We start from the raw sequence: 24,152 nt of genomic DNA, 5'->3' as shown, positions 1-24,152 counted from the left end.
GCCAGTACTTTCCTCTCAGTATCATGGGCACCTCATTACCCTGGCTGCCATCTTCTTACTCAGTTGTGGATGTTTAGTACTGCACATAGCATGCTGGTGTAGTGCAGTGGTCAGGGTTTTAGGGCAGGCTCTAGGGTCCAGCATTCACAGCATGTCACAGGAGAATAGACTCAGGGGCCAGGGCTGAAAAGAAGCTGAGCTTTGGGGGTCTGTGGTCGTTACCCTGGCTCGTGTAGCCTACCTGTGGAGCAGGTTGAGAGAGACACCAAGCCGTAAGTAATTAAGGTAGAAAAAAGAAAGTGAGCTGACCAAGAGCCACATACTGTAGTGTACACTACTGTACCCTGTCACAACTCACTAGCAACAACAGACAAACATGCTTTATACTGCATCCTTACGGTTACAACAGCCTAGACATACAGTACACATAGCCTATTTTATCCTGTCAGTCACAACATACAGCCTATATTATGTAGGCCTATATTCTATTCTGTGCACGTATGTTAGTTTTATATCGGATCAATAATACATTTTAGGAAGGAAGCTGTGGAGACTTTGGACATGCATGCCTGGACTATTGTGGCAGCGGTGGCCGAACGGATAGCGGAGCGGTCTTGATACCGGAAGGTCGCCAGTTCGAATCAGCGGTCCGACACGTTAAAATTACCACCGCTGAAGTGCCCTTGAACAAGGCATTGAACCACTACGATGAAATGTGTTCTATGAGCAGGGCCTGGCTGGAAACAAGTTCTTGAGCTTAGCCCAGATACCCTGGGTAAATATAGTAATCATTTCATTTCATTTCATAGGGTATGCCTTAAAATAAATTGAGATAGAAATGTGCAATTCAGGTTGTAACATAGCTTTAGAGCTAGTTGTAACACTGGTTCAATATCACTTTTCAACAGTTAAGAATTAAGTTTTTAGTGTCTGTATATTAATTCTATTAATGTAATAGGACCCATGCACAAAGCACCTTTATGTTTGTTCATTAAACCCTCCCTCTCTCTCACGCACGCGCGTTGATGCTTATAGCATAGGTAGCTAACTCACCTGCGGTATAAAAACTACCAAGCAGTTTGTTATGAAGATGAATTAACTTCTCTTTCAAACTGTCACACACTTATGACCTAGTTTTCACTTCCTAGCAACCCAGACTACTCAACTTCCATGAGGTAGTAGGTACCGTGTAAAGTTACATTATAAGTAGTTTTTTGTTTTACTCTTTCATTTTTTACTACCAAACAAGGAGCTTGTGTCGGTCTTCTAGTTTGCATCAGGTGTGGTGTGGAGGGGGAGAGGGCGTGGCTACCGGAGGATTTTAACACTCACTATGACTGAAGAAAAAAGGGAGCAATGTTTCAGATGTCAAACATTTCTGAGATGATGGAATGAATGATGATAGTCATGGAATTGGAAGGGGAACCTTCTGAAAGCTTCATGGGCAAAGATAATCAACTTGAAATTCTCAATGTCATGCTAGTGTAGTGTAGTGCTTGAAGCCTACTACCGTACTCATCATCAGAGGCCTTTTTTTAAACTATAGCTCCTGATCGCCACTCGCTCTACGCACTTCCACTCGATTTGAGCATATATATATTTATAAATAATAGAGACGGCACCGGCGGGATTCCCCTTCCATCCAGTGACCATTTATTTATATATCTATGCTCAAACCAAGTGGAAGTGTGTAGGGCGAGTGAGTCTACCTTAGGGCAGTAGCCTCGGTCGCAGCCATCTGCAGAGAAAAAGGGCACTGCTAGGGCAGTGGTTTTCAACCCTTTCATGTCAAGTACCATTAGCATTATTTATTCTGCATTTATTTAGCCTCTCAGACCCAAACAATGTCTTGTGTGTCGTTGAATCAGATGTCCACATTCTTTTTAATTAACTATTCATTCTTATTTTTGCCCTCCTGTGGGTGTATTTTTGGCCAGATGATCCACCAAATAGTGTGCATTAAAATTATACATTCTCATTACACACGTTTTGCAACCCAAACAAATGTATAGACAGGGAGACTCCTGTTTAACTGAACAAACACTCAGAATATAGTGCTTTAACATTAACAATTAACTTTGTTTTAACCAAACACATTTGGAATTAAGTACCGATAGTAAATAAACCTGAAATACAACTTAATTATTTCACCTCTTTAATTCCCGTTTTCCTCTAAAGAGGCACCAACTCTTCAGACACAGAACATTCAAACACTTTTATAATGTGAAAACCAAAAGAAACCAAACAATAAATAGTTCTGATGCGTTTTTGTTTTCTTCCAGAAATAACTTCCTGTGCATCGGTACTCTGGTGACTGAAAACCCAGAGGTTGACATGGAGACAAATGCTGCGTGTAAAACGTGCTCACATCGAACATCTGACCCATCCGCTCTCTCCACACCAACAGTAAATCAAATCATACAGCAGCGATTCCCCCTGGTGGGTTGTGAGGGTAATGCAAGTGGCCCCCTCAAACAGATGGCAAACACTAACAAGTTAAACGATTATATCACATGAATAACAATAATAATCTTTTACAACCTTGAAAAAAATAAATGTTCATTGTGATAGTACCTTAAAATTATCCCTGGCTAATAAGCCAAACATGTCTTTTAGACATTATAATTGCCCTCAATAACTCAAATTAAAACTATTTTAGAAATAGTACATCTTTCACTGAATAGACAACTCCAGTTGCAAGTTGATGTCATTTGTCCGTGTGGTCCAGCCCCATAAATATGGAATGTCTGTGCCAATAAAAAGTATTTAAAATATTGTTTTGATGGTCATATTAACCTTAGTAAGTATTCAGTTGTTTTTAAGTTAGCAGTAGCACATGCATTACATACTTCATAGGGCTGAACCAAACATGGACATATGACATCAACTTGTGAACAGAGAGGTTCCTATTGAGTGAAAGAAAAATAAATAAAATGTTTGTTTTTAATTAAAAATGTAGTTATACAGGGCAAGCATAATGCATTATGGCATATTTGTCTTATTAGCCAGGGATCAGTTCCACTGATCCAAGCCAGAGCACAAATCGATTGATTGATCATAAAAAAAAAAAGCCCTGAAAATGCAAGTGACCCACCTATCTGAACACTGGGTGGGCCGCAAATGCTTTTAAAGATATTCAAGCGGGCACCGAACGAGAAAAGGTTGAGGAACCGATAGGCCTAAGGGAAAAAATAACATCCACAAGACACAAAATGGCCATAGGGGTCAGTGTTGGGCAAGCTACTCAGCAAGTGTAATAATAAAGCTTCTCAGTGAAAATAACTTATCTACAAGCTCTCTAAATCAAGCTCACACTTGTGTAGATTTGAGGGAAATATTAGTGGTCCTAGTACAGAGCCCTGGGGGACCCCAGCCTTATCTCAGCCAGGAAAGCATCCGTGTCATTTTAGCTTTAGCTATATACCGTATACATAACATGTGTTTTTTTAGAATCAAACTGAGGTATAATGGGTTACATAAACAAACAAACTAAAATAGAGTAAAGCACAGTTACTTCAATAAGTAATATAATTACCACTTTGGCAATTGTAAACTATACGTTATCGGGAGAGAGAATTACAGCAATATTTTTTACTTTAATTAAATGCCCAACACTGGTGAATAATGGACGGGATCTTTGAGTACTTGATTTCAATACCCATGAAAGTCATAAAATGATTTAAAAAACAAAAAAGTTAACAGCATATCAATTAATTCAGCGGATGTCAAAGTGGGGTCTCAGGTCAAGGTTCGTCGAGGGGGAAATGGAACCTTACAGGTCTGTAACTCTTGAAAATGTACAAAGGGAACCAAATATACGTCTACGGGTCTCTGTAACTGTAAGAGCGTACACATGGAACTAAATGGACCCAAAGAAACCAAATGGAACCTTACAGGTCTGTAACTCTGACAGTGTACACATGGAACTAAGTGGACCCGAAAGAACCAAATGAACCTTTACAGGTCTGCAACTCTGAGAACAATTGTTTTTGACCAAATGGACCTTTTCACTCTCTGAGTTACGGCCGTCCTTGAAATGAAAAGATTCAAGAACCACTGAAGTAATTTGACAGATGACATATAATACAAAAATAACATTAACTCTGACGGAGAGACAAGAGGAGAAGGAAGCTGTGATGAGGAGATGTCGTCGCGATGAAGAGGAGCAGTGAGGAAGACGTTGGTCCTTTATTCTAAATCATCTTCACTCAAGCTCTGAGCACTCACGATGCGCTGAGAGAGAAAACACAAACACACACACTTTTATTTAATAATAATAATGAATTGCATTTTATCGCGCTTTTCTATGCACTACGTGCCTACTCAAAGCACTTTTACAATGGTTCATTCATACATTGGGAGGTGAAGCGGCGAACAGTTGACACCAGCGTCCTCACTTCCCACATTCACACCAATGGTGGCAAGCTCACACCGACCGACTCATTGGAGGCAATGTGGGGTTCAGTGTATTGCCCAAGGACACTTCGACATGTGGACAGGAGGAGCTGGGATTCGAACCGCCGACCCAGGGATCGTTGGACGACCTGCTCTACCTCCTGAGCCACAGCCGCCCTATTTCATGAACAGAGAATTGAATAAAAATGGTGTTGAGTGGTAGTCTATTGTTAAAATAGGTGTTAAATAGCTCTATATTCTGATAGTAATCCTGAGTTTGTTCAGTAACAGGGGTCTGTCCCCATCTCTTCAGCTCTTAAAGGTATATTCAGTGATTTCACTTCATTCAAATATCACTTATTTTTTCTTTTCTTTTTTATAAACCTCCCTACTATAGAGTGTGCTGACCATATAAGGAGTTCCTCCCTGTCCCCAGTGAGCCCCTGGGGTCAAAAAACCCTAGTTTCAGTTTTGGTGGCGGGTGGCAAAGCCTTCATCCAATCAGGATGAGAGGGGCCTTCCTCCAAGCATGATTGAGTGAGGGCGGGCCTTGGTGCACATGCTGTTGGCCTGTTGCACTTCCCCCCACTGTAGTGCGTGCATGTGCACATTTTGTTACCGGGGCGGACTGGGTGGTTTTCCAAATCACCCAAATCACTGAATGCTCCTTTAAAGGACCACTTCACCACTTTTCAACCTATCTTCATATAATAGGTCCTCACTAATAATCATGATAAAATGGCACAATTTTTTTCTACTCAGTCTGTAGCCTGGGGTCCACCTATGCTTTCTATGGCATAGGCAGCTCCCGGCAGGATCCGCCGGGAGAATCTAGACGCAGCTGCGCAACATGAGACTAATTAATTAGAGCGACAGAGAGGAGTGTGTACGTCAATTTAACAAAGGTGCATACGATCAGAAATCAGTAGTGATCGACGTTTGTGCTACTCTATGCCGAGTTGAAGTGGACTCGGTCCCAGACTTTTTTTTCCTCCCTGGAAATAAAACCGTCTGGGTTTCCGAGGCTACTCAGTCTGTGTCTCATAGGAGGGCTGTGGGCAGTTCAGAAACCCATCCACCAGTGACATCGTTAGGCAGATGTTTTTTAAACAAGATTTGTTTTTACAAAAATGTTTAGATTTCTATTAGCGCCAGAACGATGGCTTCCATTTTGGCATTGCAACTTTTCAGGACTAGAAAGCCTGCAGTTTCTATTTGCTTGGATTCCCCATCGATGATGTCACTGGTGGACGGTTTTCTGACCTGCCCACAGCCCTCCTATGAGACACAGACTGGGTAGAAAGAAATGGTGGCATTTTATCATGAATATTAGTGAGGACCTATTGTATGAAGAAAAGATAGGTTGAAAAGTGGTGAAGTGGTCCTTTAATAAATGGAAAATACATTTTCAGGCCGGGATAACAATTACCATCATATCAAGAAAGAGAGCTCATACAGGACATAAACAAGTGAAAATGAAATCCCTGTTAGTGAACAAACACTGAACCTCTTCCGTCTCAAATGAAATGCCGCCTTACGATTTGATTGATTTGTTGCACAGTAGGACTACATTAAATGAATTAACTCCTGCTTGTTAGGTCGCATTCACACCTAATACTTCGGTAGACTCGATGCGAAAGTTTATCGAGATGAAGAAAGTCCCTGATCCCATTGACAGCACTCCATGTTTACTCACAGACACAGAATATTCTGTAGGCTACACTGCAGTGTTTTTATGTGTTTCCTTATGCAATTGATTAATGTACTCGTCCTCATATTTCGATCATGGCTTCGGTCTCCTCATTCGACCACGTCTAGTAACAGGACATCTTGGCGCTGCGTAAAATATGCCTTCTCCGTCTCCAACTGTGTTTAGCTCCTCACCCGCCACATTGTTTGCTTCATTTCCTTTATTTGCTGTGGATTGCATTCACACTTCACACCTGCACCGAATCGAAATCAAGTGCGATTGGAAGCGAAGCGAAACCCCCATTTTTTGGTGGAGTAGAATGCGGTTCTTTGATGCGCATTAGGATTTGAATGAGGCTTCACACCTGCCAAAAAAAAGCGCACTTTCCGACAATGTGCAGCAGGATTCGTCCAGAGTGCCCCTTGTGCCCAGAATATAATATTACATATGGCATATTTCTGCCATACTTATATATGTTTTTGGACATAATGAGGTTTCCACTTGACAGACGATATGTTTTGTCCCATATTTCCCCAACTGGGATTTCTTGGGACTTTTAGTATGTTGTTCTGGAGACCTCATAGAAATGGTCTGTGAAGAAAAATCTTTTGGTACAATGACTTTCTCGTGAAATGCTATTTTGCCTGGACTAATAGGTTTCTCCGGCTCTTACCCATCCTCACCCTTCTCAGGAAAAATAAATTTCACTCACGAATAGATTTAACCAATGTTTATTATAGAATGACAATACAAGTGTGCATATAATATTTTATCTAGGCGTTTGGCTCTGGTACATTTTCTCCATGCTCGGCACAATTAAATACCATCATTAAACATTAAGAGCAGGGAGATAGATATACAACAACAACCCAGCATGGGGAACAGAAATAACAGAGCCCACCGGTGGTGCTGGGATCAAACAGTGCATAACAACAATCAGGAACCATATGCAGAAGGAAGGCAGGAAGAATGCATGCAGTCTAGGTGAGCTTAAAAACCCCACCCAATTGGTCAGCTGACTGCCACATCAGCGTATGACATGTGGGTCTTGCAAACACTAAGACCCACATGTCATACGCACCCACATAGTAATGCCCTTGAGCACAGCATGAAGCCGCTCGAGTATATCTGACTGAACTAACTCCACAAGCTACGTATCATCAAAACAAAACTACTACAAATGGAGTGCAAGGGTTGACACCAACGGTTGTCCAAGTAAATAAAACGTTCAGGCAAGTGGAGTTTGCTTTAATTAAATATTGTCTATTTTTGAAGAAAAGGCAAAAATGCTTTTCACAAGTAGCAGTTGCATCCATTCTGTTTTTGAAGTGACTCTCACCACTTGGTAGTTATCAATTGGATTTAAGTTAACATAACATTTTACCATCATTTTATAATGGACGATTAACTTTTCGGGCAAGTGGGCATGACCTTTGGGCAAGTAGCCTGTGCCTGTACCTGTACTTGCACGACAGACAAGTGCCTCTGAGATCTTAGTGTTAACCCCTGGAGTGCGCGCATTAAAAAAAAGGGTTATTTATTTCATACACTTCTTCACACCTTTAAACCTGTGATGTGAAAATAAAGCTGATTACATACTGACTACATATCATCTGGGATTTTGTAATATCGTGGTATGATATCAAGGACATGTTCACACGGCAACAATCAAAACAGAAAACGACAAAGTGCTGTAGCTTCTCAATTATTATTCCGCGTTTACACGGAGACGCAACAATGATTGAAAACGCTGTAATGTGCAGGTGGCTAGGTGGCAGTGATGCACTGCCAGATAGACCAGTCAGTCACGCATGCGTAGAACCACTTCTGCTCTACTTCCTACCACGTGGCTGTTTGTATACATTCACCAAGTAGTATGGTTTTGTGACCTGCTAAATTTGTATTCCTGTATTCAAGGCGGAGTGTCTTCAAAGATTTCCACTCTGGAAGGCGGTTTCACTTTGTTTCAATCCCCAAAAACAGTTGTCTAAACAGACAGCATATCTGATATTGTATTTGCCGCGTATACGTGTAGTGGCGGTTAGTCATGGTTACCTGGCTGATGGTGGGTAGTTTGGTGAGGAGCATCTGAAACACGGGTGGAGGTAAGGTCTGCTGCAGGACCTGCAGTAACTGTTGAGGCTGACCGCACACCGCGATGGCATTGGTCAGGTGGTCCACTCCCTTCTCGTAGTCCCCTGGATGGATGAATGGATGCACAACACAAGACTTTCTTATTGTGAGTAACAGACTGCATGCTTGAATCAGAATGTGAAACCTCTGTTTCATATCGTCTCTGTTGGGTGGAAACCTCATATGTCCAAAACCGTTACATTTCCAGGATTCAAATTCAAAAGTAGAAGATCTGCAAGCTCAAAACGCGTCACACTGCATTTCGAGCTTGCAGATCATATTTGTTATGCTTTTGTGTGACGCCATAGTATGATCGTTAATAAGCTAGAATATATAAGTGGTTTCTGCCTGACAGCGACGATATCCAATCTTGTTGCTTCTCAGAAAGAAGACAATGTAATTGCTTTAATAACCTAATTAAGTTCCATAATGTAAGTAGAGTGTTTTTTACCCTGGGCCAGGAGTTCTTCTCCCAGCTGGATCTCCTCCAGGAAGAACTTCTGCACGGCCTCAGCATCCTTCATATCAGGAAGCTGAAAAATACAAACACAACACAACACTTAAAAAAACAGATACTTAAGTATATTTAAGTGTATTATAGGGTTTAAAGGGGAATACCACTAATTTTCAACATTGTGCGATGTCATTAATATACCTTAGAAGGTGGAACTATTTTTCTTTTCGCAGAATGCTGCCAGTCTGAACATTATATTATATATTATATTATATGGAGATTATGGCCCAGACAGTTAGCTCAAGGCCTCGACATTGTCTGTTTTGCCTTACGACGGGGTGAGAGAAAACTCACACAAATAACGCAAGCTGGACTGGGTCAAAAGAATAATCCCTGACATTTGGCCCAAAAACATATTAAAGCAAGGGGGGCGGCCCACTGCCCACTGGACATAAGGTCAAGTGGCCAGTCTAGGCCTGATAATAACCAACGAGTTTGCTGTGCTTCGAACGATGATCATGCTGTCCTGTTTAACTTTCAATGTGATCTATCCATGCCGATCGCGTTTACGTTTACAACTAAATGTGTGTCATCCTCTTTCAAGAAAGAGGGGTCGAGCAGAGGAGGAAAAGCCTTCTTGCTCTCTGCTGCCAAAGGACGCCAGGGGTACTTTTCTCTGCTTGCGTCGAGGACCGCTTCTTGCTTGCTTTGGATTTGGGTTCGTACCCAGACCGACGGATGACGCAAGGGGAGAAATTTCTCTCACCCTCCGTTGCTTAGGGCTCCTTGCGTCGATTACGTTCGACTCTGTAAAGCACTTCAACCGTCTGGGCACCTAGGCTGCTGTGCCAGCCTGACGGTGTGCCGCGGGTTCGACTCCCGATCCTGACGGCCTTTGCCGGGTGTCTCCCCCCCCCCCCCCCCCCCCCCCCCATCTCTCTCCCCATTTCCTGTCAGACTACTTTCATCCCATCAATAAAGGAAGAAAACAGCCAAAAATATATCTAAATATATATATTATATGGAGATTATGATGAGACTAGATATCGTCTAGGATTTTGAATATCTTTATATACCGTTAAGTATTGTCTTTTCGTTTTAACCGTTTCCGTCCGTAGGACGGCTCCACACGTCCTAGGGAACCCAAACGACGCGTACATAGGACGTGTGGACACGTCCTAGCGCATCCTCAATGATATCAGACTCGGCCACCGTAGAGCGAAGCCTACAGTCATATTAGTTTACCGTTCACTTAGCTGTTAGCGCGGCAGAAAGAATGCCTTGTCTCTCCTAATCCAGGTTCAGCTTCAGAGTAAAAGCGGCACCCCAGAGCTCCTATTTTGAAGGCATCCCGGCACCGATTGTGTTAATCATATATGCCCTATTTATGGGGTAATTACATTCCTTAATCCTGTGATTCTCTAAGTGTGGTTTGGGGATCTCCAGTAACATATTGTTAAAATAATGATAATTAATAATAAATAATAATACACATCTCTTTTGGGAGCCCTTGGCACAAGATCTTTTCAGGGGTCTGCAACCAAATAAATGTAAATGTATGTGTCCTTGACAAAATGTTTGAGAACCACTGATGGTAGTTCTCAAGTACTGTAGTAGTTACCTTAGAGTACAATCCAGCACTGTCGTTGGATGTCCTCTGCTTTCTCCTCCCTGGAAGAAGATTACAGCATGTCAGCAGATATTTAGCACAATTAATTAGTGACATTCTGGGCAGACAGATTTAGTTGGTTTCATGAAACATATCAAAGCTTTCCTAAATTTTGTATTTTTGTTATTTAGTTTACATTCTTTATTAAACAACAGACTGCCCGCAGCTGAACATCAGAGAAACACTATGTACAGGACAGAAAGTACAGTTTAATTCATTCTTTCCACAGAACTTCTCAATATCTCCATCTTCATAATGCTGTGATATTCATTATATTAACCTGAACAGGACAGGAAATTGGGAGTTGAGTTATTTTCTTTTAGAGGGTATGCACATGCATGAAGTGAGTGGCAAATAGAGTGGCAAAGTGAGTTTAATGCCGTTGAGTGTGGTTTTAATCAGATAAGACTTTTCTGTTTGGATGTATGGGCTGTCAAGGCCAGAATCTATTTTAGTAGGCGTTCCTGCATAACTTCCGGGTATGATGATGATGTCATGCGCATACCCCCTATTTCTACATGTCTTTACAAGAAATGGACAAACATTTTGGCTATCGAGTGCAACCCATCACTTGTTTAAATGTCATTGTTCTAAGAGGATAGTGCACCAGAGGAGTTAGCGTGTGGTGGTAATGTTTAACAAAAAGTCTATCTATTATATCTCTCTTCCACTGAACCCAGCAATGGAAGGGTTCCAAAAATCAGACACTTTAGGTTTTATTAAGACAACATTCAGTAGGAACTTGGAAGTACATCAGTATTTAGTTTTACGGTACCATTATCTGACTTGTGCTGTTCTCTCAAATGTCAAATGATGTCTTTATGTGATGTGCGAGTACATTCATTCATTTTAAAACACTGTACCTTTAACAGTATGTCCAAAATGTCCAGTTGCTTTTTATTATGGTTTAAAAACTTTTGAAAATAGTGAAAATAAATAATAGCCAATCTACAAGCTCACACAGGAGATCACAATCCATCCAGGGACTGCAGATCTGAATGAGCTCTTATCTATTGAGCATTGTCCCTCTGCCAAATAAAACGATGTATTACTACAATTGTATGTACTGACAGTGACAGAAACAATCAATGGATGTTGAAATGTATTTATTTTGTATCATATAACTATCTTAATAAGAGCCGTTCTCTCTGGACCTTACGTCTAAAACTGCTAAGTCTGCTATCTTGCCAAAAGAAATTACCACTGTTTCTGTACTATTACTGCTCCTATTATTGATGATTTCTTATAGTAATGTATGTCTTGTATTATTATTGATGAATTGACGAATTGAATACCTATGGCCACAATGGAAACAAGTCATCAGGCCTTTTTGTGTCATGCTTCTGGCATTATTATTGTATAACTGTACAAATTGAAAAGAGGGAAGCACGCACAACTCCACTGTCTCATTCTCTTGGAACATTTCACCGGGTGCACGGTCAGGAAACACTTTAGAAAAAGGAGAGTGCTGGTATTCTCCTTTTTATAACTGTACAAATACCTCTGTACATTTTGCAAACGTTAAAAGTACAGAGTTCAATCAATCAATCTCATGGTGGAGTCCATGACCCCAAGTTTGGAGTGTCCTCTCACTCCAGCAGTGCATTAAAGAGTGTTCTTGTTACTGTAGGAGGACAATTTTAGATTCGGTATTTCGGTTGCGTGACCGTCAGTCTTATCAAACCAGAATCAAATCAAACCGGTTATAAACTCGTCTGTTTTTTGGGGGGCCCATTTTGACTACGGTATAGTCGGTTCGTCTTAATTAAACCAGAACCGAATCAAAACAAACCGAAAAGGTCATTCATTCACGAATTAACACTCACGTTCTCTCAGTCTGTTCTTGAAGTCGGGGTCACTCCGTCTCTTCCTGTCGAAATAAATGCAGTAGCCAACTAACAGCGCGCCGCACAGCCCCGCGGCGAGGGTGCTGGACCTGCCGCCCATCATGGTACACTTAGAAAATATACTATGTATTAATACTTACTACGCTAATTGTATTTCTTATCTCTCGGTTGAGGTTTAACTGTTTGGGTTTTTGGTGCAGCAGAACAGAACAGCACCATACAGAAGAATAAGGACCCGGAAGGACCCCCTTCTGAGTCACGTGACAACTGTCTCTCTCGACGCCTGATTAAATATGAACACTAAACTTAGGAAAGTCTGGTTTGAAAATTGATTGATTGAAAATGTTATTCGCGAGGTTACACACTAAATTAAACTAAAGTAATAATAATAATAATAATAATAATAATAATAATAATAATAAGGGTAATAATTATAAAATAGCTCAAAGCTCTATTGCTGATTACTTAGGTTAGAACCCCCGCAGTGGTGTCCGGTTAGAACTTAAACCAGGATGCTTCGACTTCTGCCTTCTCCCTGAAGCCGACCCTTGTTATATTCTCCGACTATATGCCTGTCACGATGACTAAGCCAGTTAGATCTATCCATATATGGTTCTACCACATCTATCTGATATCAGCACTAGGTCGGCTCGGGCCAAATATAGGGATTGTCATACTAGACATGTCATATGTCATATAGCCCAATGTCCTAGTCAGATATCCCCATATATGGGGACTAAATATCCAATGAGCAACTGCAACAACATGACTGGAAGCGAGAGTCTTCGTTACAGCCACCCCAGATTTCACGTTGAAATCTATACCGTATCCAGAAGACTCGAACAATTTTCCTTTCTAACAGGCCAGGCCTGATAGTTATCCAGCAAGGGAAACCCTCGAATATGTTAATATCTCTCCATTAGTCTGCTGACGATCCGAGTATGCTCACAATCCAAGCTCTTTGGCGATAAATGCTCCCTCAATATTATTGACTTTGTTTGGCTGTGCGGCAGGAGATACCTCGGAAGATACAGCCACCCGTGCAAAACTTGAAGATCTCTCATGATTCTGATACGCAACTCTTCAGGTTGACCCTTCAATCCAATCTGCTTGGCAACTGTGTGTAACAAAATGGTTCGCCCCGAACCATCATCCAGAACTGCTTCCATTACTCTGCCCCAATTGCAAATTAGAACTTTGCACACCTTTAACATGACATTTCTCGCTTTAGGTGGTGGATAGCCCACATGCAAGGACTCTCCTGCTATAGTCAAGATTGTAAAAGTTGGCTGCAGACCCCTCTGGCCACCCCAATACAAGCATACTGAGGCTTGAACAGCAAACGTCAGCCATTCAGGTCGCCCCATTGAGGGCGTCCAGGCGTCCCGCTTTCTTCCTTTGATGTTACGGTGGGTCATAAAAACCTCAAGTTCAAATCACATGCCACCCCATTAAGGGCGTTCCCTGTCAATGGGTCAGAGTCAGCCAACCCATGCATTTCCAGTTTGAAGTAACGCCCTCTCGACCGTATCAAGGGTGGTCCACAACTTCGGACTCAGGCTTCTACAACACCACGTCACCACTTCGACCCTGGCATCTACAACACGACGCCATCACTTCAACCCTGGCTATTATCAGGGAGTTGACCACGTGCCCTCTCCCCAAGGGTACGTGCTACTGGCGAAGAGAACTTTGTCGTTCTCTGACTGTTCCATCATTCATCTCTCTCTCTATGTCGTCCTCAGACGAGCCCTCCATCGGCGTCTCCAGTCATCTCGGTTCTCCATGCTTCTGGCCAGCTCCTTTGTGCTTTCCGCACCAGTATCTTTCTTTAGTACGTCCACGTAGGTAGGTGTGGGACGTCCTCTCGATCGATGCCTGTGTGTTGGTTCCCACAGTACTAGCTTTTTTGGCCGGGAGTTCTTGATGTCGGTGGCAGTGGCCAGCTAGTCTCATCCTCCTTACTGCTATCTTCTCTGTTACACTTGGTAATGCCCCGTACAGACGCTTGTTGATGATGTGCTCGTCCCTGTTGGTGTAAAGTACCACACGCACTTCATGGAAGTATTGATATGACTCCAATACCCTATTGCGACAATCTGCTCTCACAGTGCTCTCACAGTGCTCTCACGGTGCTCACCAGAGACAGGCCACATTGGAGCCTCCACTGCTCCATAGAGCGCCCCCTGGAGGACTGAAGGAGCCCCACAGCCAAGCTCCCTACAGACCACCTCTGCATCCTGCTGGTCAAATTCATCTTCACACACTGAAACCCACAACTGATTAGCCTTCAACTCCACTCTGCCTGAACACAAACTTGTCCCATTCACCAACCTCACAAACTCTGATGAGAGAGAGACAGAGAGAGAGGGAGAGAGGCAGACAGACAGACAGACAGACAGACAGACAGACAGACAGACAGACAGACAGACAGACAGACAGACAGACAGACAGACAGACAGACAGACAGACAGACAGACAGACAGACAGACAGACAGACAGACAGACAGACAGACAGACAGACAGACAGACAGACAGACAGACGATCCACATGAAGGAATATTGTCTGTGTCGCACTGCCTTGAGTGCTTGTAGCCTACATCTTTCTTTCTGCATAGAAGTGAGTCCCTCGGCTGAATTTGCATCATGCAACCAAGCAATATCGTTTGACATATTCTTATTTCGTGTGTGTGTTGACAAATTATGGACTTTTGGATGGAGATTTGGCACTATTGTAATTGATTTTGCATGAAGAATGGCATTCTAATGACATAATTATACGCAAGCTTTGGTCCCATGTAAGTATGCTTCCGAGGAGACGTGAGAAAGAGTAGCTACGTCTGTCACAATCCACAAACAATTTTATTTTGTTAAATCAGACACTTAACGTGGAAAGGTGCCTAAAATCTGTCCCGAGCTTATTGAATGAGGTCTGGGCCCATTGTTTGTTACCTGTACAGATCACCTTCAGACTGTCAGTGGAAGTAACAGACTTTCTTGCCCCACACTCCATCGGTGAAGACATTTGGATGTAGTCCACCACATAGGTTGAGATCTATAGAAGTCCTTTCTGTTGAAAGAGCAGATCCACAGTCCAGCTGTCTACACACTACAGATGATGACTTCTGGCTCCAGTAAGACAAACCATCCACTGGTCTCCACTCTCCCTGGTGTTTCATCTGCAGTACACTGGTCGGAGCGGTCTGCAACTTGACATCACCAGAATCTGTATAGACAATAATAAAATTAGGAATAATAATAATAATAATAATATGGGTAATAATAATAAGGGTAATAATAATAATAATAATAATTACAGGTGATAAATAAACCTGTTACATTGGATAATGAAGGCAAACAGGCCCTTTTACATGCACGCACGCACGCACGCACGCACGCACGCACGCACGCACGCACACACACACACACGCACACACGCACACACACAGTAAACAAAGGGAAAAGTTACATAGTATGCCCTTAAGTAAATGACTACCTTATGGAACAAAATTTACTTTATTGTTTTATTTTGCTTGTATTATTTGTTTCTTTCCTGTATGTGTCTTGTATAGGCTACTGTTCGGCCTTAAGGGTCTGGATAAAGTTTATTATTTTAAATTGGCCTCATGGTGGCCCTATAACAGGCTGCTGCATCTCTGAGTGAAATATTGTACTTTTTGCTCCACTAAAATGATTTGAAAACTTTATTTTGCTGATTTTGATTATTAGTATACAAAACATACATTAACCACTTGTAAGCCCTATTTGGCTATTTGAAAGTAGCCGATCTACAAGCTCACAACATTACGTTGAATCGTCACACATTCATCAATGTAATTTATGTAACTTCCAACACAGTGTATTTTTTATGGTGCCCAAGTTTGTAAGCACTTCCTGGACATGTTTACTCATGTGCCGCAGCTGTTTCAATAGATCTACACACACAAAAAGGAATGGTTCTTAAATGTGAGCTTGTAGATATACTATTTTTGACAAAGAGATGTATTGTAGTAGCGGACATTTAGCAACATGTATTAATTACTCAATTTATCTATTTATTTGTTTATTTTTATATATGTCTTTTTTTGGAGGGGGGGGGGGGGGTGTAAAGCATTCAATTAATACAATAGGGAAACAATCTACCGAAAACATCAGATCTTTTTGTTTGTGTACAGTACTGTGTGTGTGTGTGTGTGTGTGTGTGTGTGTGTGTGTGTGTGTGTGTGTGTGTGCGTGTGCGTGTGCGTGTGCGTGTGGGTGTGTGGGTGTGGGTGTGTGTGTGTGTGACCTCCTTTTTAGAGCCATGTGTGATTTCTCAGAAGAGCTGTCGTAATAACATTACTCATTAACCTGCTGTGATGATCTGACAAAAGTCCACAGCCTTGATGTGTTAGGCGGATGTTAGGTTCTTAGTTTACTTAATACTGATCCTTGGTGACTATTTCTATGCATTTTGTGTTGTTCTGCTTACTGTAAATTGTTCTGGATTAAGAGTGTCTGCTAAATGCCTAAATTCTAAATTGAATTGAATGAAACAGTGCATTTATCCAGTGCAGTAAATTATGTTCCATATGGTAGGCTATATGGTCATTTACCTGCTTTTATAGCGAAAACAATCTTTTCAAACACCTTGGAAATAATAGCAAGGACGGACAGATTTGCTCTTGCTTTTATACAACAGAATTACTCAATACTATTTTCAAATCATCAGGAACGATGCCAAACTCCAACGATGAATTGATAACATGATTAACATGTTTAGCAATCACAGGAGCATCATCTTGTGATTGCCAATGTGTGACAACAGATTGAACCTCAACTGATACTGATATTTTTCCTGTCTTACATTTATCATAAAATGGAGCAATTCTTGCATAACCAAACTGGGAAGAGGTAATCTGCTAACAAGGGAAGAAGCCATACTAGTTAAAAATAGTTCAGTCAGACAACTCACAAATAGATTTAACCAATATTTAATATAGAATGAGAATACAAGTGTGCATATAATATTTTATCTTGGCACAATCAAACACCATCGTTAAACATTAAGAGCAGGGAGATAGCTATAAAACCCCCCATGGGGAACATAAATAACAGAGCTGGGGTGGTAGTGGGAGCAAACATCACATAACAGCAACCAGGAACCATAAGCAGAAGGAAGGCAGGAAGAGCATGCAGTCTAGTGAGCTTAAGTATAGCCTATTGGTCAGCTGACTGCCACATCAGCGAATGACATGTGGGTCTTGCACACACTGAATACACCCACATACAGTGTAAGCAGACCTTAGCGCACAGCCGCGGACAGTTGAAGCTGTCTTTTACGTCATTTCCGAGTTTTTAGACAGCTGGTGGATGGAAAAGTAGCTCCACCTCCGCGGCTGACTGCCGTGACGGACAAATTCCCGGAAACGCTCTCCTCCGCAGCAGTCAGCCGCGGAGGTGGAGCTTCTTTTCCATCCACCAGCTGTCTAAAAACTCGGAAATGACGTAAAAGACAGCTTCAACTGTCCGCGGCTGTCCGCTAAAGTGTGCTTACACTCATAGTAATACAGCATATTAACCCCTTGAGTATATGAATGCGCCCTTGAGCACTGCATGAATGCCCTCGAGTATATCTGACTGAACTAACTCCGCAAGCTACGTATCATTTAATGGTCTGCCACTTTAGATTTGTCAAAACACAATTTTCTTTTACCTGAAGTGGACATAATTTAACTCCTTGAGCATCTTAATACATACAATTTATATAGCGCTTTTCAAGGTACTCAAAGTCGCTTAAATCTTGATAGTGGAGTCCTATGCCCTCCGCCCCCACCCCTCCTATGTAAATATGATTGTTCTGAGCTTTATCCCAATATACAAAAACAGCACCAAACTAATATAAGTGGGAAAGGTGGCACTCCAGAAATAACAAGTGCACGACATGCAGGCTCGGGTGCACATTCTTTTTTTATTGAGTGCCAATGCGTTTCGGCCTCAGCCTTCCTCGGAGTGGAAAATAAAAAGTGATTATCAGCTTTATCACAATATGTTTTGTATCATGTCATTGTATTTGTATTGTATGTATTATATGTATTCCTGATTCATTGAGTACAATGGACCACAATGTAAACAAGCCCGTGGCTATATGCCTTTAGCATAACCTTTGACCTTTGCACTGTATCTGTAGCAATTGTATTCTTGTATAGCACATTTCAACAGCAAGCCATTTCAATGTGCTTTACGCAAAACATCAAGCAAAGAAAACGCAATTATACAATGGTATTAGGATGCAATAAAACAAAAATAAGTACAAATAATAGTGCAGAAGAGAAAAAAATTACTCAATCAATGGCAGCGGTTTATAATTTTGCAGATCAGAAATGTATTTTGGCCCTAAACCATTGAAAACTTTATAGACAGGAGCAAATTTGATTTCTATAACTGGAGTGATATGCTTCACTTTATTGATATTAGTAGAAAGATTCGAGCAGCAATATGTTCTGAATAAACTGCAGTGGTCGGATAGATCTTGTAAACAGACCTGCAGGTTGCAGGTCGACAGTAGTGAAGTCTTCAGTAGTGAAGATGAATGCATGGGTATGTTTTTCTAGATCCTACTCAGACATAAGTCCTTTAACCTGTGATAGCCTATTTATGACGTGATAGGAAACTAGGCTGATAGTAAGGAATGTAACACAAGCACACATACAGTATCAGAAAGCCGCCTTTCTGTCAGAAAGCCGCTGAAAAAATTTAATCGATATGGTAAATGGTGCATTGATATAGTGCCTTTATCCAAGGCGCTTTACAGAGATGCATTATATTCAACCATTCACTCACCGATGCCGGAGGAAACCATGCAAGGAACCAACCTGTATATCGGGAGCAATTAGGGGTTCAGAGTCTTGCTCAAGGACACTTCGACACTAACTCTGGGGGAGCCTGGGTTCGAACTGGGAACCTTGCGGTTGCCATCCGGTCACTCTACCCCTGAGCCACTGCCGCCCATGTAGGCTATGTTGTTATTGTCCGCCACTGACAAGTGATTTACATGATGACATAAGATGAACTTCTTCTGCTTCCTGTTCCAGACTGTTAATGGAAACCATCTCAGCAGTCATCTCTCCTACACTCTGCCCTCTGGAGGCCTGGAGAGACACAGCAGCACAGCAGTGTTTTGCTTATGCAGTGGTTCCCAAACTGAGGGGGTCCCCAAATTATTATTATTATTTTGGGGATGGGGGTGATTAGATTAATGTGCAACATTGTTTTCTCACTCAACAGTAAACAACTGTGTATACAGGGTATCTGCACATTTCTAAAGTTAAAATGTAATTACCTTTAAGACCTTTTCATTACCAAATTGGCAAATATAATGTAAGAAAGAGGCAAACATTGTGAAAACAGCGGATCTACAAGTTCAAATATGATTATTTGGGGCATCCCCAGTTCAAATTATTATTTGGGGGCATCCCCAGTTCAAATATGATTATGTGGGGCATCCCCAGTTCAAATTATTATTTGGGGGCATCCCCAGTTCAAATATGATTATTTTGGGTGGATGAATAGTGAAAACTGTACCTTCCTATTGACCCTGAGACGATAGAGGATGATGATGATGATGATGATGAAGAGCATGACCAGAAGCACCACTGTGACTGTAGTTGTGATAACGTTGGACGTCACATGAGCGGCTGTGAGATTTAAAAACAGCATGTCACTTTTGTAGTCAAATAGGTAAAAATCTGTCAAAAAAACAGATCTACAAGCAAATACTGTAGGACATAGTAAGTTAAGACAAGTAAATTAAAGTACAGTACTTGAGTAAATGCACTTAGATATTCTACACCACATAGATGAGAGGCATTATTCGGCTACTATTATTTGTGTTTTGAAAGGCAGTGGATGTTAAAGACGGTGCCGTGATTCCTCCCCCTAAATTCATCAGGTAGGCTATTATGATTTTACCAGGAGGAAGATGTTTTTTGAATAAAGTATACAGCAAGTGTTAAAACTATGTTTTTATGTGGCCACACCCACCAGTTAGTTAAAGTCAGGGTGCAATGGCTTTTTCTGTAATTTTATTTAGAAGTTTCAGTCTGAAACAGAAGCCTGTGTGTTTCTGAACCAATTAGAGCGTCGCATCATAATGGGACGTAGGTCCGCTACATCTGCGGCGCGGGACTACCTTTTTTCGCGGAAGGTGGGACTTGATGGGCACTGAGGGGGCGCTTGTTTTACAGGTTAGGGTTAGGGTTAAGGTTAGGCATAGGTTTTGTGAGGTTAGGTTTAGGCATAGTTTTGGTGAGCAGGTGAGGTTACGGTTAGGTTTAGGCATAGTTTTGGTGAGGTTACGGTTAGGTTTAGGCATAGTTTTTGTGAGGTTATATAACCCTATAGCTGAAAAACAAGTTCCCCATCAGCGGCCATCAGGTACCACCGTACATTTTTAATATTCATCAGGCCTTGAAACGTCATCATGCAGCACATTTCAAGGACGTCATTAAAATTGGACTTGTGTCTATGGACTTTTGATATCAAAATACACAAAATGTAAAATTTCTCATTGTTTTGGCATCTATTGTTAGGTGTATATGCCCATATGATGACCACAGATATGCTCTAAAAGTTAGAGCATATCCCCTCTATTAAACAGTGGCAGTGCATTTGTCTTTCCAAAGCCCCCTCAGGTACATATTTAAACTATTTTCAGCAATGGTAAAATATTTCTTTCAGTGCGTAGATCTTGTTGAGCTGGTAATTTTGAAAGTAGCTCTCAAGTCAAAAAGTGTGGGCACCCCTGCTCTAAAGTATGTGTCTTTAAAGATGGAGTGCCGTGAATTTTTTCCCACCGTAAAACATGATCATCAGGTCGTATTGTTATATAAGGAGGAAGAATTTTTTCAAAAAAGTGTACAGTATTTGTTAAAATGTTTTTTTCATTGGCACGTTTGACTGTCAAGGTTTCAGCCTCCAGGAAGAAACCCTAAATACAAAGGGAAGACATCATTGCACATAACAACCACACCAAGGGGTCTAATGAAGCACTGTCACCTCTTAAACACAAGAAAAATTGGTACAAAAATCACGGCATTCCATCTTTAAGTATACTTGGTTTTCACCTTAGCACCACCCACCTGACCTGAAGCCGCACCCACAGCTGTTGTTGTATGATAATAAGGAGAGGGGCTGATTTGAATGTGTCAACTAAAGCGGTGTATTTCGATTGGGCATTTTGACTCAAAGGCTTTCAGCTTTCAGGAAGAAACCAAAATACACATGGATGGAAGACATCTTTTAAAAAGCCAACAAAGAAATGTTACATGTAATAATAGTGACAACCGTGAAGTGATTACCACTTTACCACTAGTTTACCACTTGAACCATTGCATCCCAATTCTGATCACAATAGGTGAACATTAGGCAAAAAATAGGCAAACATTTGCTGAAAATAACCAATCTACAAGGCAAGCTCACAATGCGTCGTGTTGTGACCTTGTAGATCGGCTTTTTTCGGAATAGATTTGATCTAGAGAGTATAGTATAGACACCTGGGGGACTCAATAGTGATGTGCGGGTCGAATTATTTAGAACCCATCCCTGGTAGAGTAGGTAGGTAGGTAGGTAGGTAGGTAGGTAGGTAGGTAGGTAGGTAGGTAGGTAGGTAGGTAGGTAGGTAGGTTGATTGATTGAATAATAAAGTTTCATATAATTGTTCAAGATTTTGTTACCTGAACAGAGCACCTCCAGTCTGTTAGTGGAAGTAACAGACTGCTTTGTTCCACACTCCCTCACTGAAGACTCAGATCCAACACAGAATGCATGAATCAACCATACAGGTTCATGTGTAAAATCAGAAGTCATTTCTGTTGAAACAGCAGAGCCACAGTCCAGCTGTCTACATACTACAGATGATGACTTCTGGTTCCAGTAAGTACCATCTACTGGTCTCCAATCTCCCTGATATTTCATCTCCAGCCTCCCAGTACAGTGACTGGTTCCTCCCACCAACCTGACATCATTCGGCTCTATAAAGAGACAAGAGTTTAAGCAGGGAAAATGTAATAATGTTTTCATTATAACATTTTCATTATAAAATAATAATCCAAGCCTAAAGTGTACTTTGTCTTTTACCTGAGCAGGTGAGTCCAACAGTCCTGTCAGGTGAACAGGTGTTTCTATTTGAGCCTGAAGATCCACAGTCAATGAGAGCAGACTCACTGCCTTCGCAATGGAACTCTTTGGGCCACATTGGAGCCTGAACATCCCCATAGAGCGCCCCCTGGAGGACCAAAGGAGCCCCACAGCCAAGCTCCCTACAGACCACCTCTGCATCCCGCTGGTCAAAGTCATCTTCACACACTGAGACCCACAACTGATTAGATTTTACCTCCACTCTGCCTGAACACAAACTTGTCCCATTCACCAACCTCACAAACTCTGACAAGAGAGGGAGAGAGATCCATTTCTTAAACCATTACAATGGTGATATTGTAAAATGTTATATAACAGCAGACGCAGATGTGTAGGCTACAGATGGTGCATCAATAGAACAGTACAAGGTGTAGAACATACATGCGCTAATTTAGCAAATATTTTCACGTGTGGGTCAGAAGTAATCTGAAATAAAGGAACATCCACAACATGGAAAGTCATCCGGATACAGGCTTAAGTTCTGCCATACTCACAGTCTGACAGCCATTAGAGATTAGACCGACAACCTACCGCAAACCCTAACCGCAAGCACGACTCAACGCATGTCGGCAGAAACGGGTGATTTGCACATGTCGGACTTTTGGTGTGTCGGATAAGCGCGCGCACCCCAAGTAATCCAACAGCAAATTAAATGCTCAGGCCTTACGAAAGCGGTGATAGATAGATAGATAGATAGATAGATAGATAGATAGATAGATAGATAGATAGATAGATAGATAGATAGATAGATAGATAGATAGGCAGATAGTTACCTGAACAGATCACCTTCAGTATGTCAGTGGAAGTAACAGACTTCTTTGACCCACACTCCATCAGTGAAGACTCATCACATTTGGATGTAGTCCACCACACAGGTTGAGATGAAGGCATAGAACTAAAAGAACTAGAAGAACGAGAAGGCATAGTCCTTTCTGTTGAAAGAGCAGATCCACAGTCCAGCTGTCTACACACTACAGATGATGACTTCTGGCTCCAGTAAGACAAACCATCCACTGGTCTCCACTCTCCCTGGTGTTTCATCTGCAGTGTACCAGTACAGTGACTGGTTCCTCCCACCAACCTGACATCAGACTCTGTACACAGACAATCGAACAAGGGACAGACAGACAGACAGACAGACAGACAGACAGACAGACATACAGACAGACAGACAGACAGACAGACAGACAGACAGACAGACAGTGTACATTTTGAAACTGCACTATGAAACGTGGATTTGGAACTGGATTTATGTGAACTTGGATCTCTAGTGCAAGTGCTGAAAATGTTACCACTTGAGCAAATAGAACCTGCCTGCTTGCTCTTGGGATTTTGACCTTTGGGTCAAAATTTGTGTAAAACCAGAAACAGGATCATGTCAAGGGTCTTGTCAAACTTAGACACAGGATCTAAATGTCTCAATAGATGAGCACCCTAACCTATTTTGCGTTAACATTATCTATCATCATTCGACAAAATAACATTTTATTTACATAAATAGCTTCAGTATAATTGTTACATAAATTGTTTGTTACCTGAACAGATCACCTCAAGTCTCTTAGTGGAAGTAAAAGAATTCACATTGATGTCGCCCACAAGTCTTCCACACCACCTCAGTTTAGACTCGGATCCATCGCAGGAGGATGTAATCAACCACACAGGTTTATATGTAGAATCAGAAGTCCTTTGTGTTGAAACAGCAGTGCCACAGTCCAGCTGTCTACACAGTACAGATGCTGACCTCTGGTTCCAACTATGTGAATCAGCTGGTCTCCACTGACTCTGGTG

General features: G+C 41.6%; 1 protein-coding gene across 1 annotated transcript; it reads right to left on the bottom strand.

Annotated features, from left to right (window-relative positions):
• Positions 1-2,142: 2,142 nt before the first annotated feature.
• tomm20b (translocase of outer mitochondrial membrane 20b) lies at positions 2,143-12,436 on the bottom strand. The gene is made up of 5 exons (XM_079500174.1): positions 12,168-12,436; positions 10,294-10,343; positions 8,670-8,751; positions 8,141-8,283; positions 2,143-4,233 (listed from the first exon to the last, which is right to left on the bottom strand). Exons 1-5 carry the CDS (start codon positions 12,289-12,291, stop codon positions 4,189-4,191), a joined length of 444 nt encoding a protein of 147 aa, XP_079356300.1. The 5' UTR covers positions 12,292-12,436; the 3' UTR covers positions 2,143-4,188.
• Between the last annotated feature and the right edge of the window lie 11,716 nt (positions 12,437-24,152).

The sequence above is a fragment of the Electrona antarctica genome (assembly GCF_951216825.1).
Source record: "Electrona antarctica genome assembly, chromosome: 4".
NCBI classification, from domain to species: domain Eukaryota; kingdom Metazoa; phylum Chordata; class Actinopteri; order Myctophiformes; family Myctophidae; genus Electrona; species Electrona antarctica.
The sequence above is the reverse complement of the archived record's forward strand: the minus strand, read 5'-3'. Positions and strand labels throughout refer to the sequence as shown.

Bases quoted from the DNA above. Each gene is read 5' to 3' on its own strand.
- tomm20b (XM_079500174.1), bottom strand. From the start codon at position 12,291: ATGATGGGCGGCAGGTCCAGCACCCTCGCCGCGGGGCTGTGCGGCGCG. The intron at 8,284-8,669 runs GTAAAAAACACT...TCATCCATCCAG, and splicing joins AGAAGAACTCCTGGCCCAGG to GGGACTACGAGAAGGGAGTG. The intron at 4,234-8,140 runs GTAACCATGACT...TTTCTCTCTCAG, and splicing joins AACTACCCACCATCAGCCAG to CGCATCGTGAGTGCTCAGAG.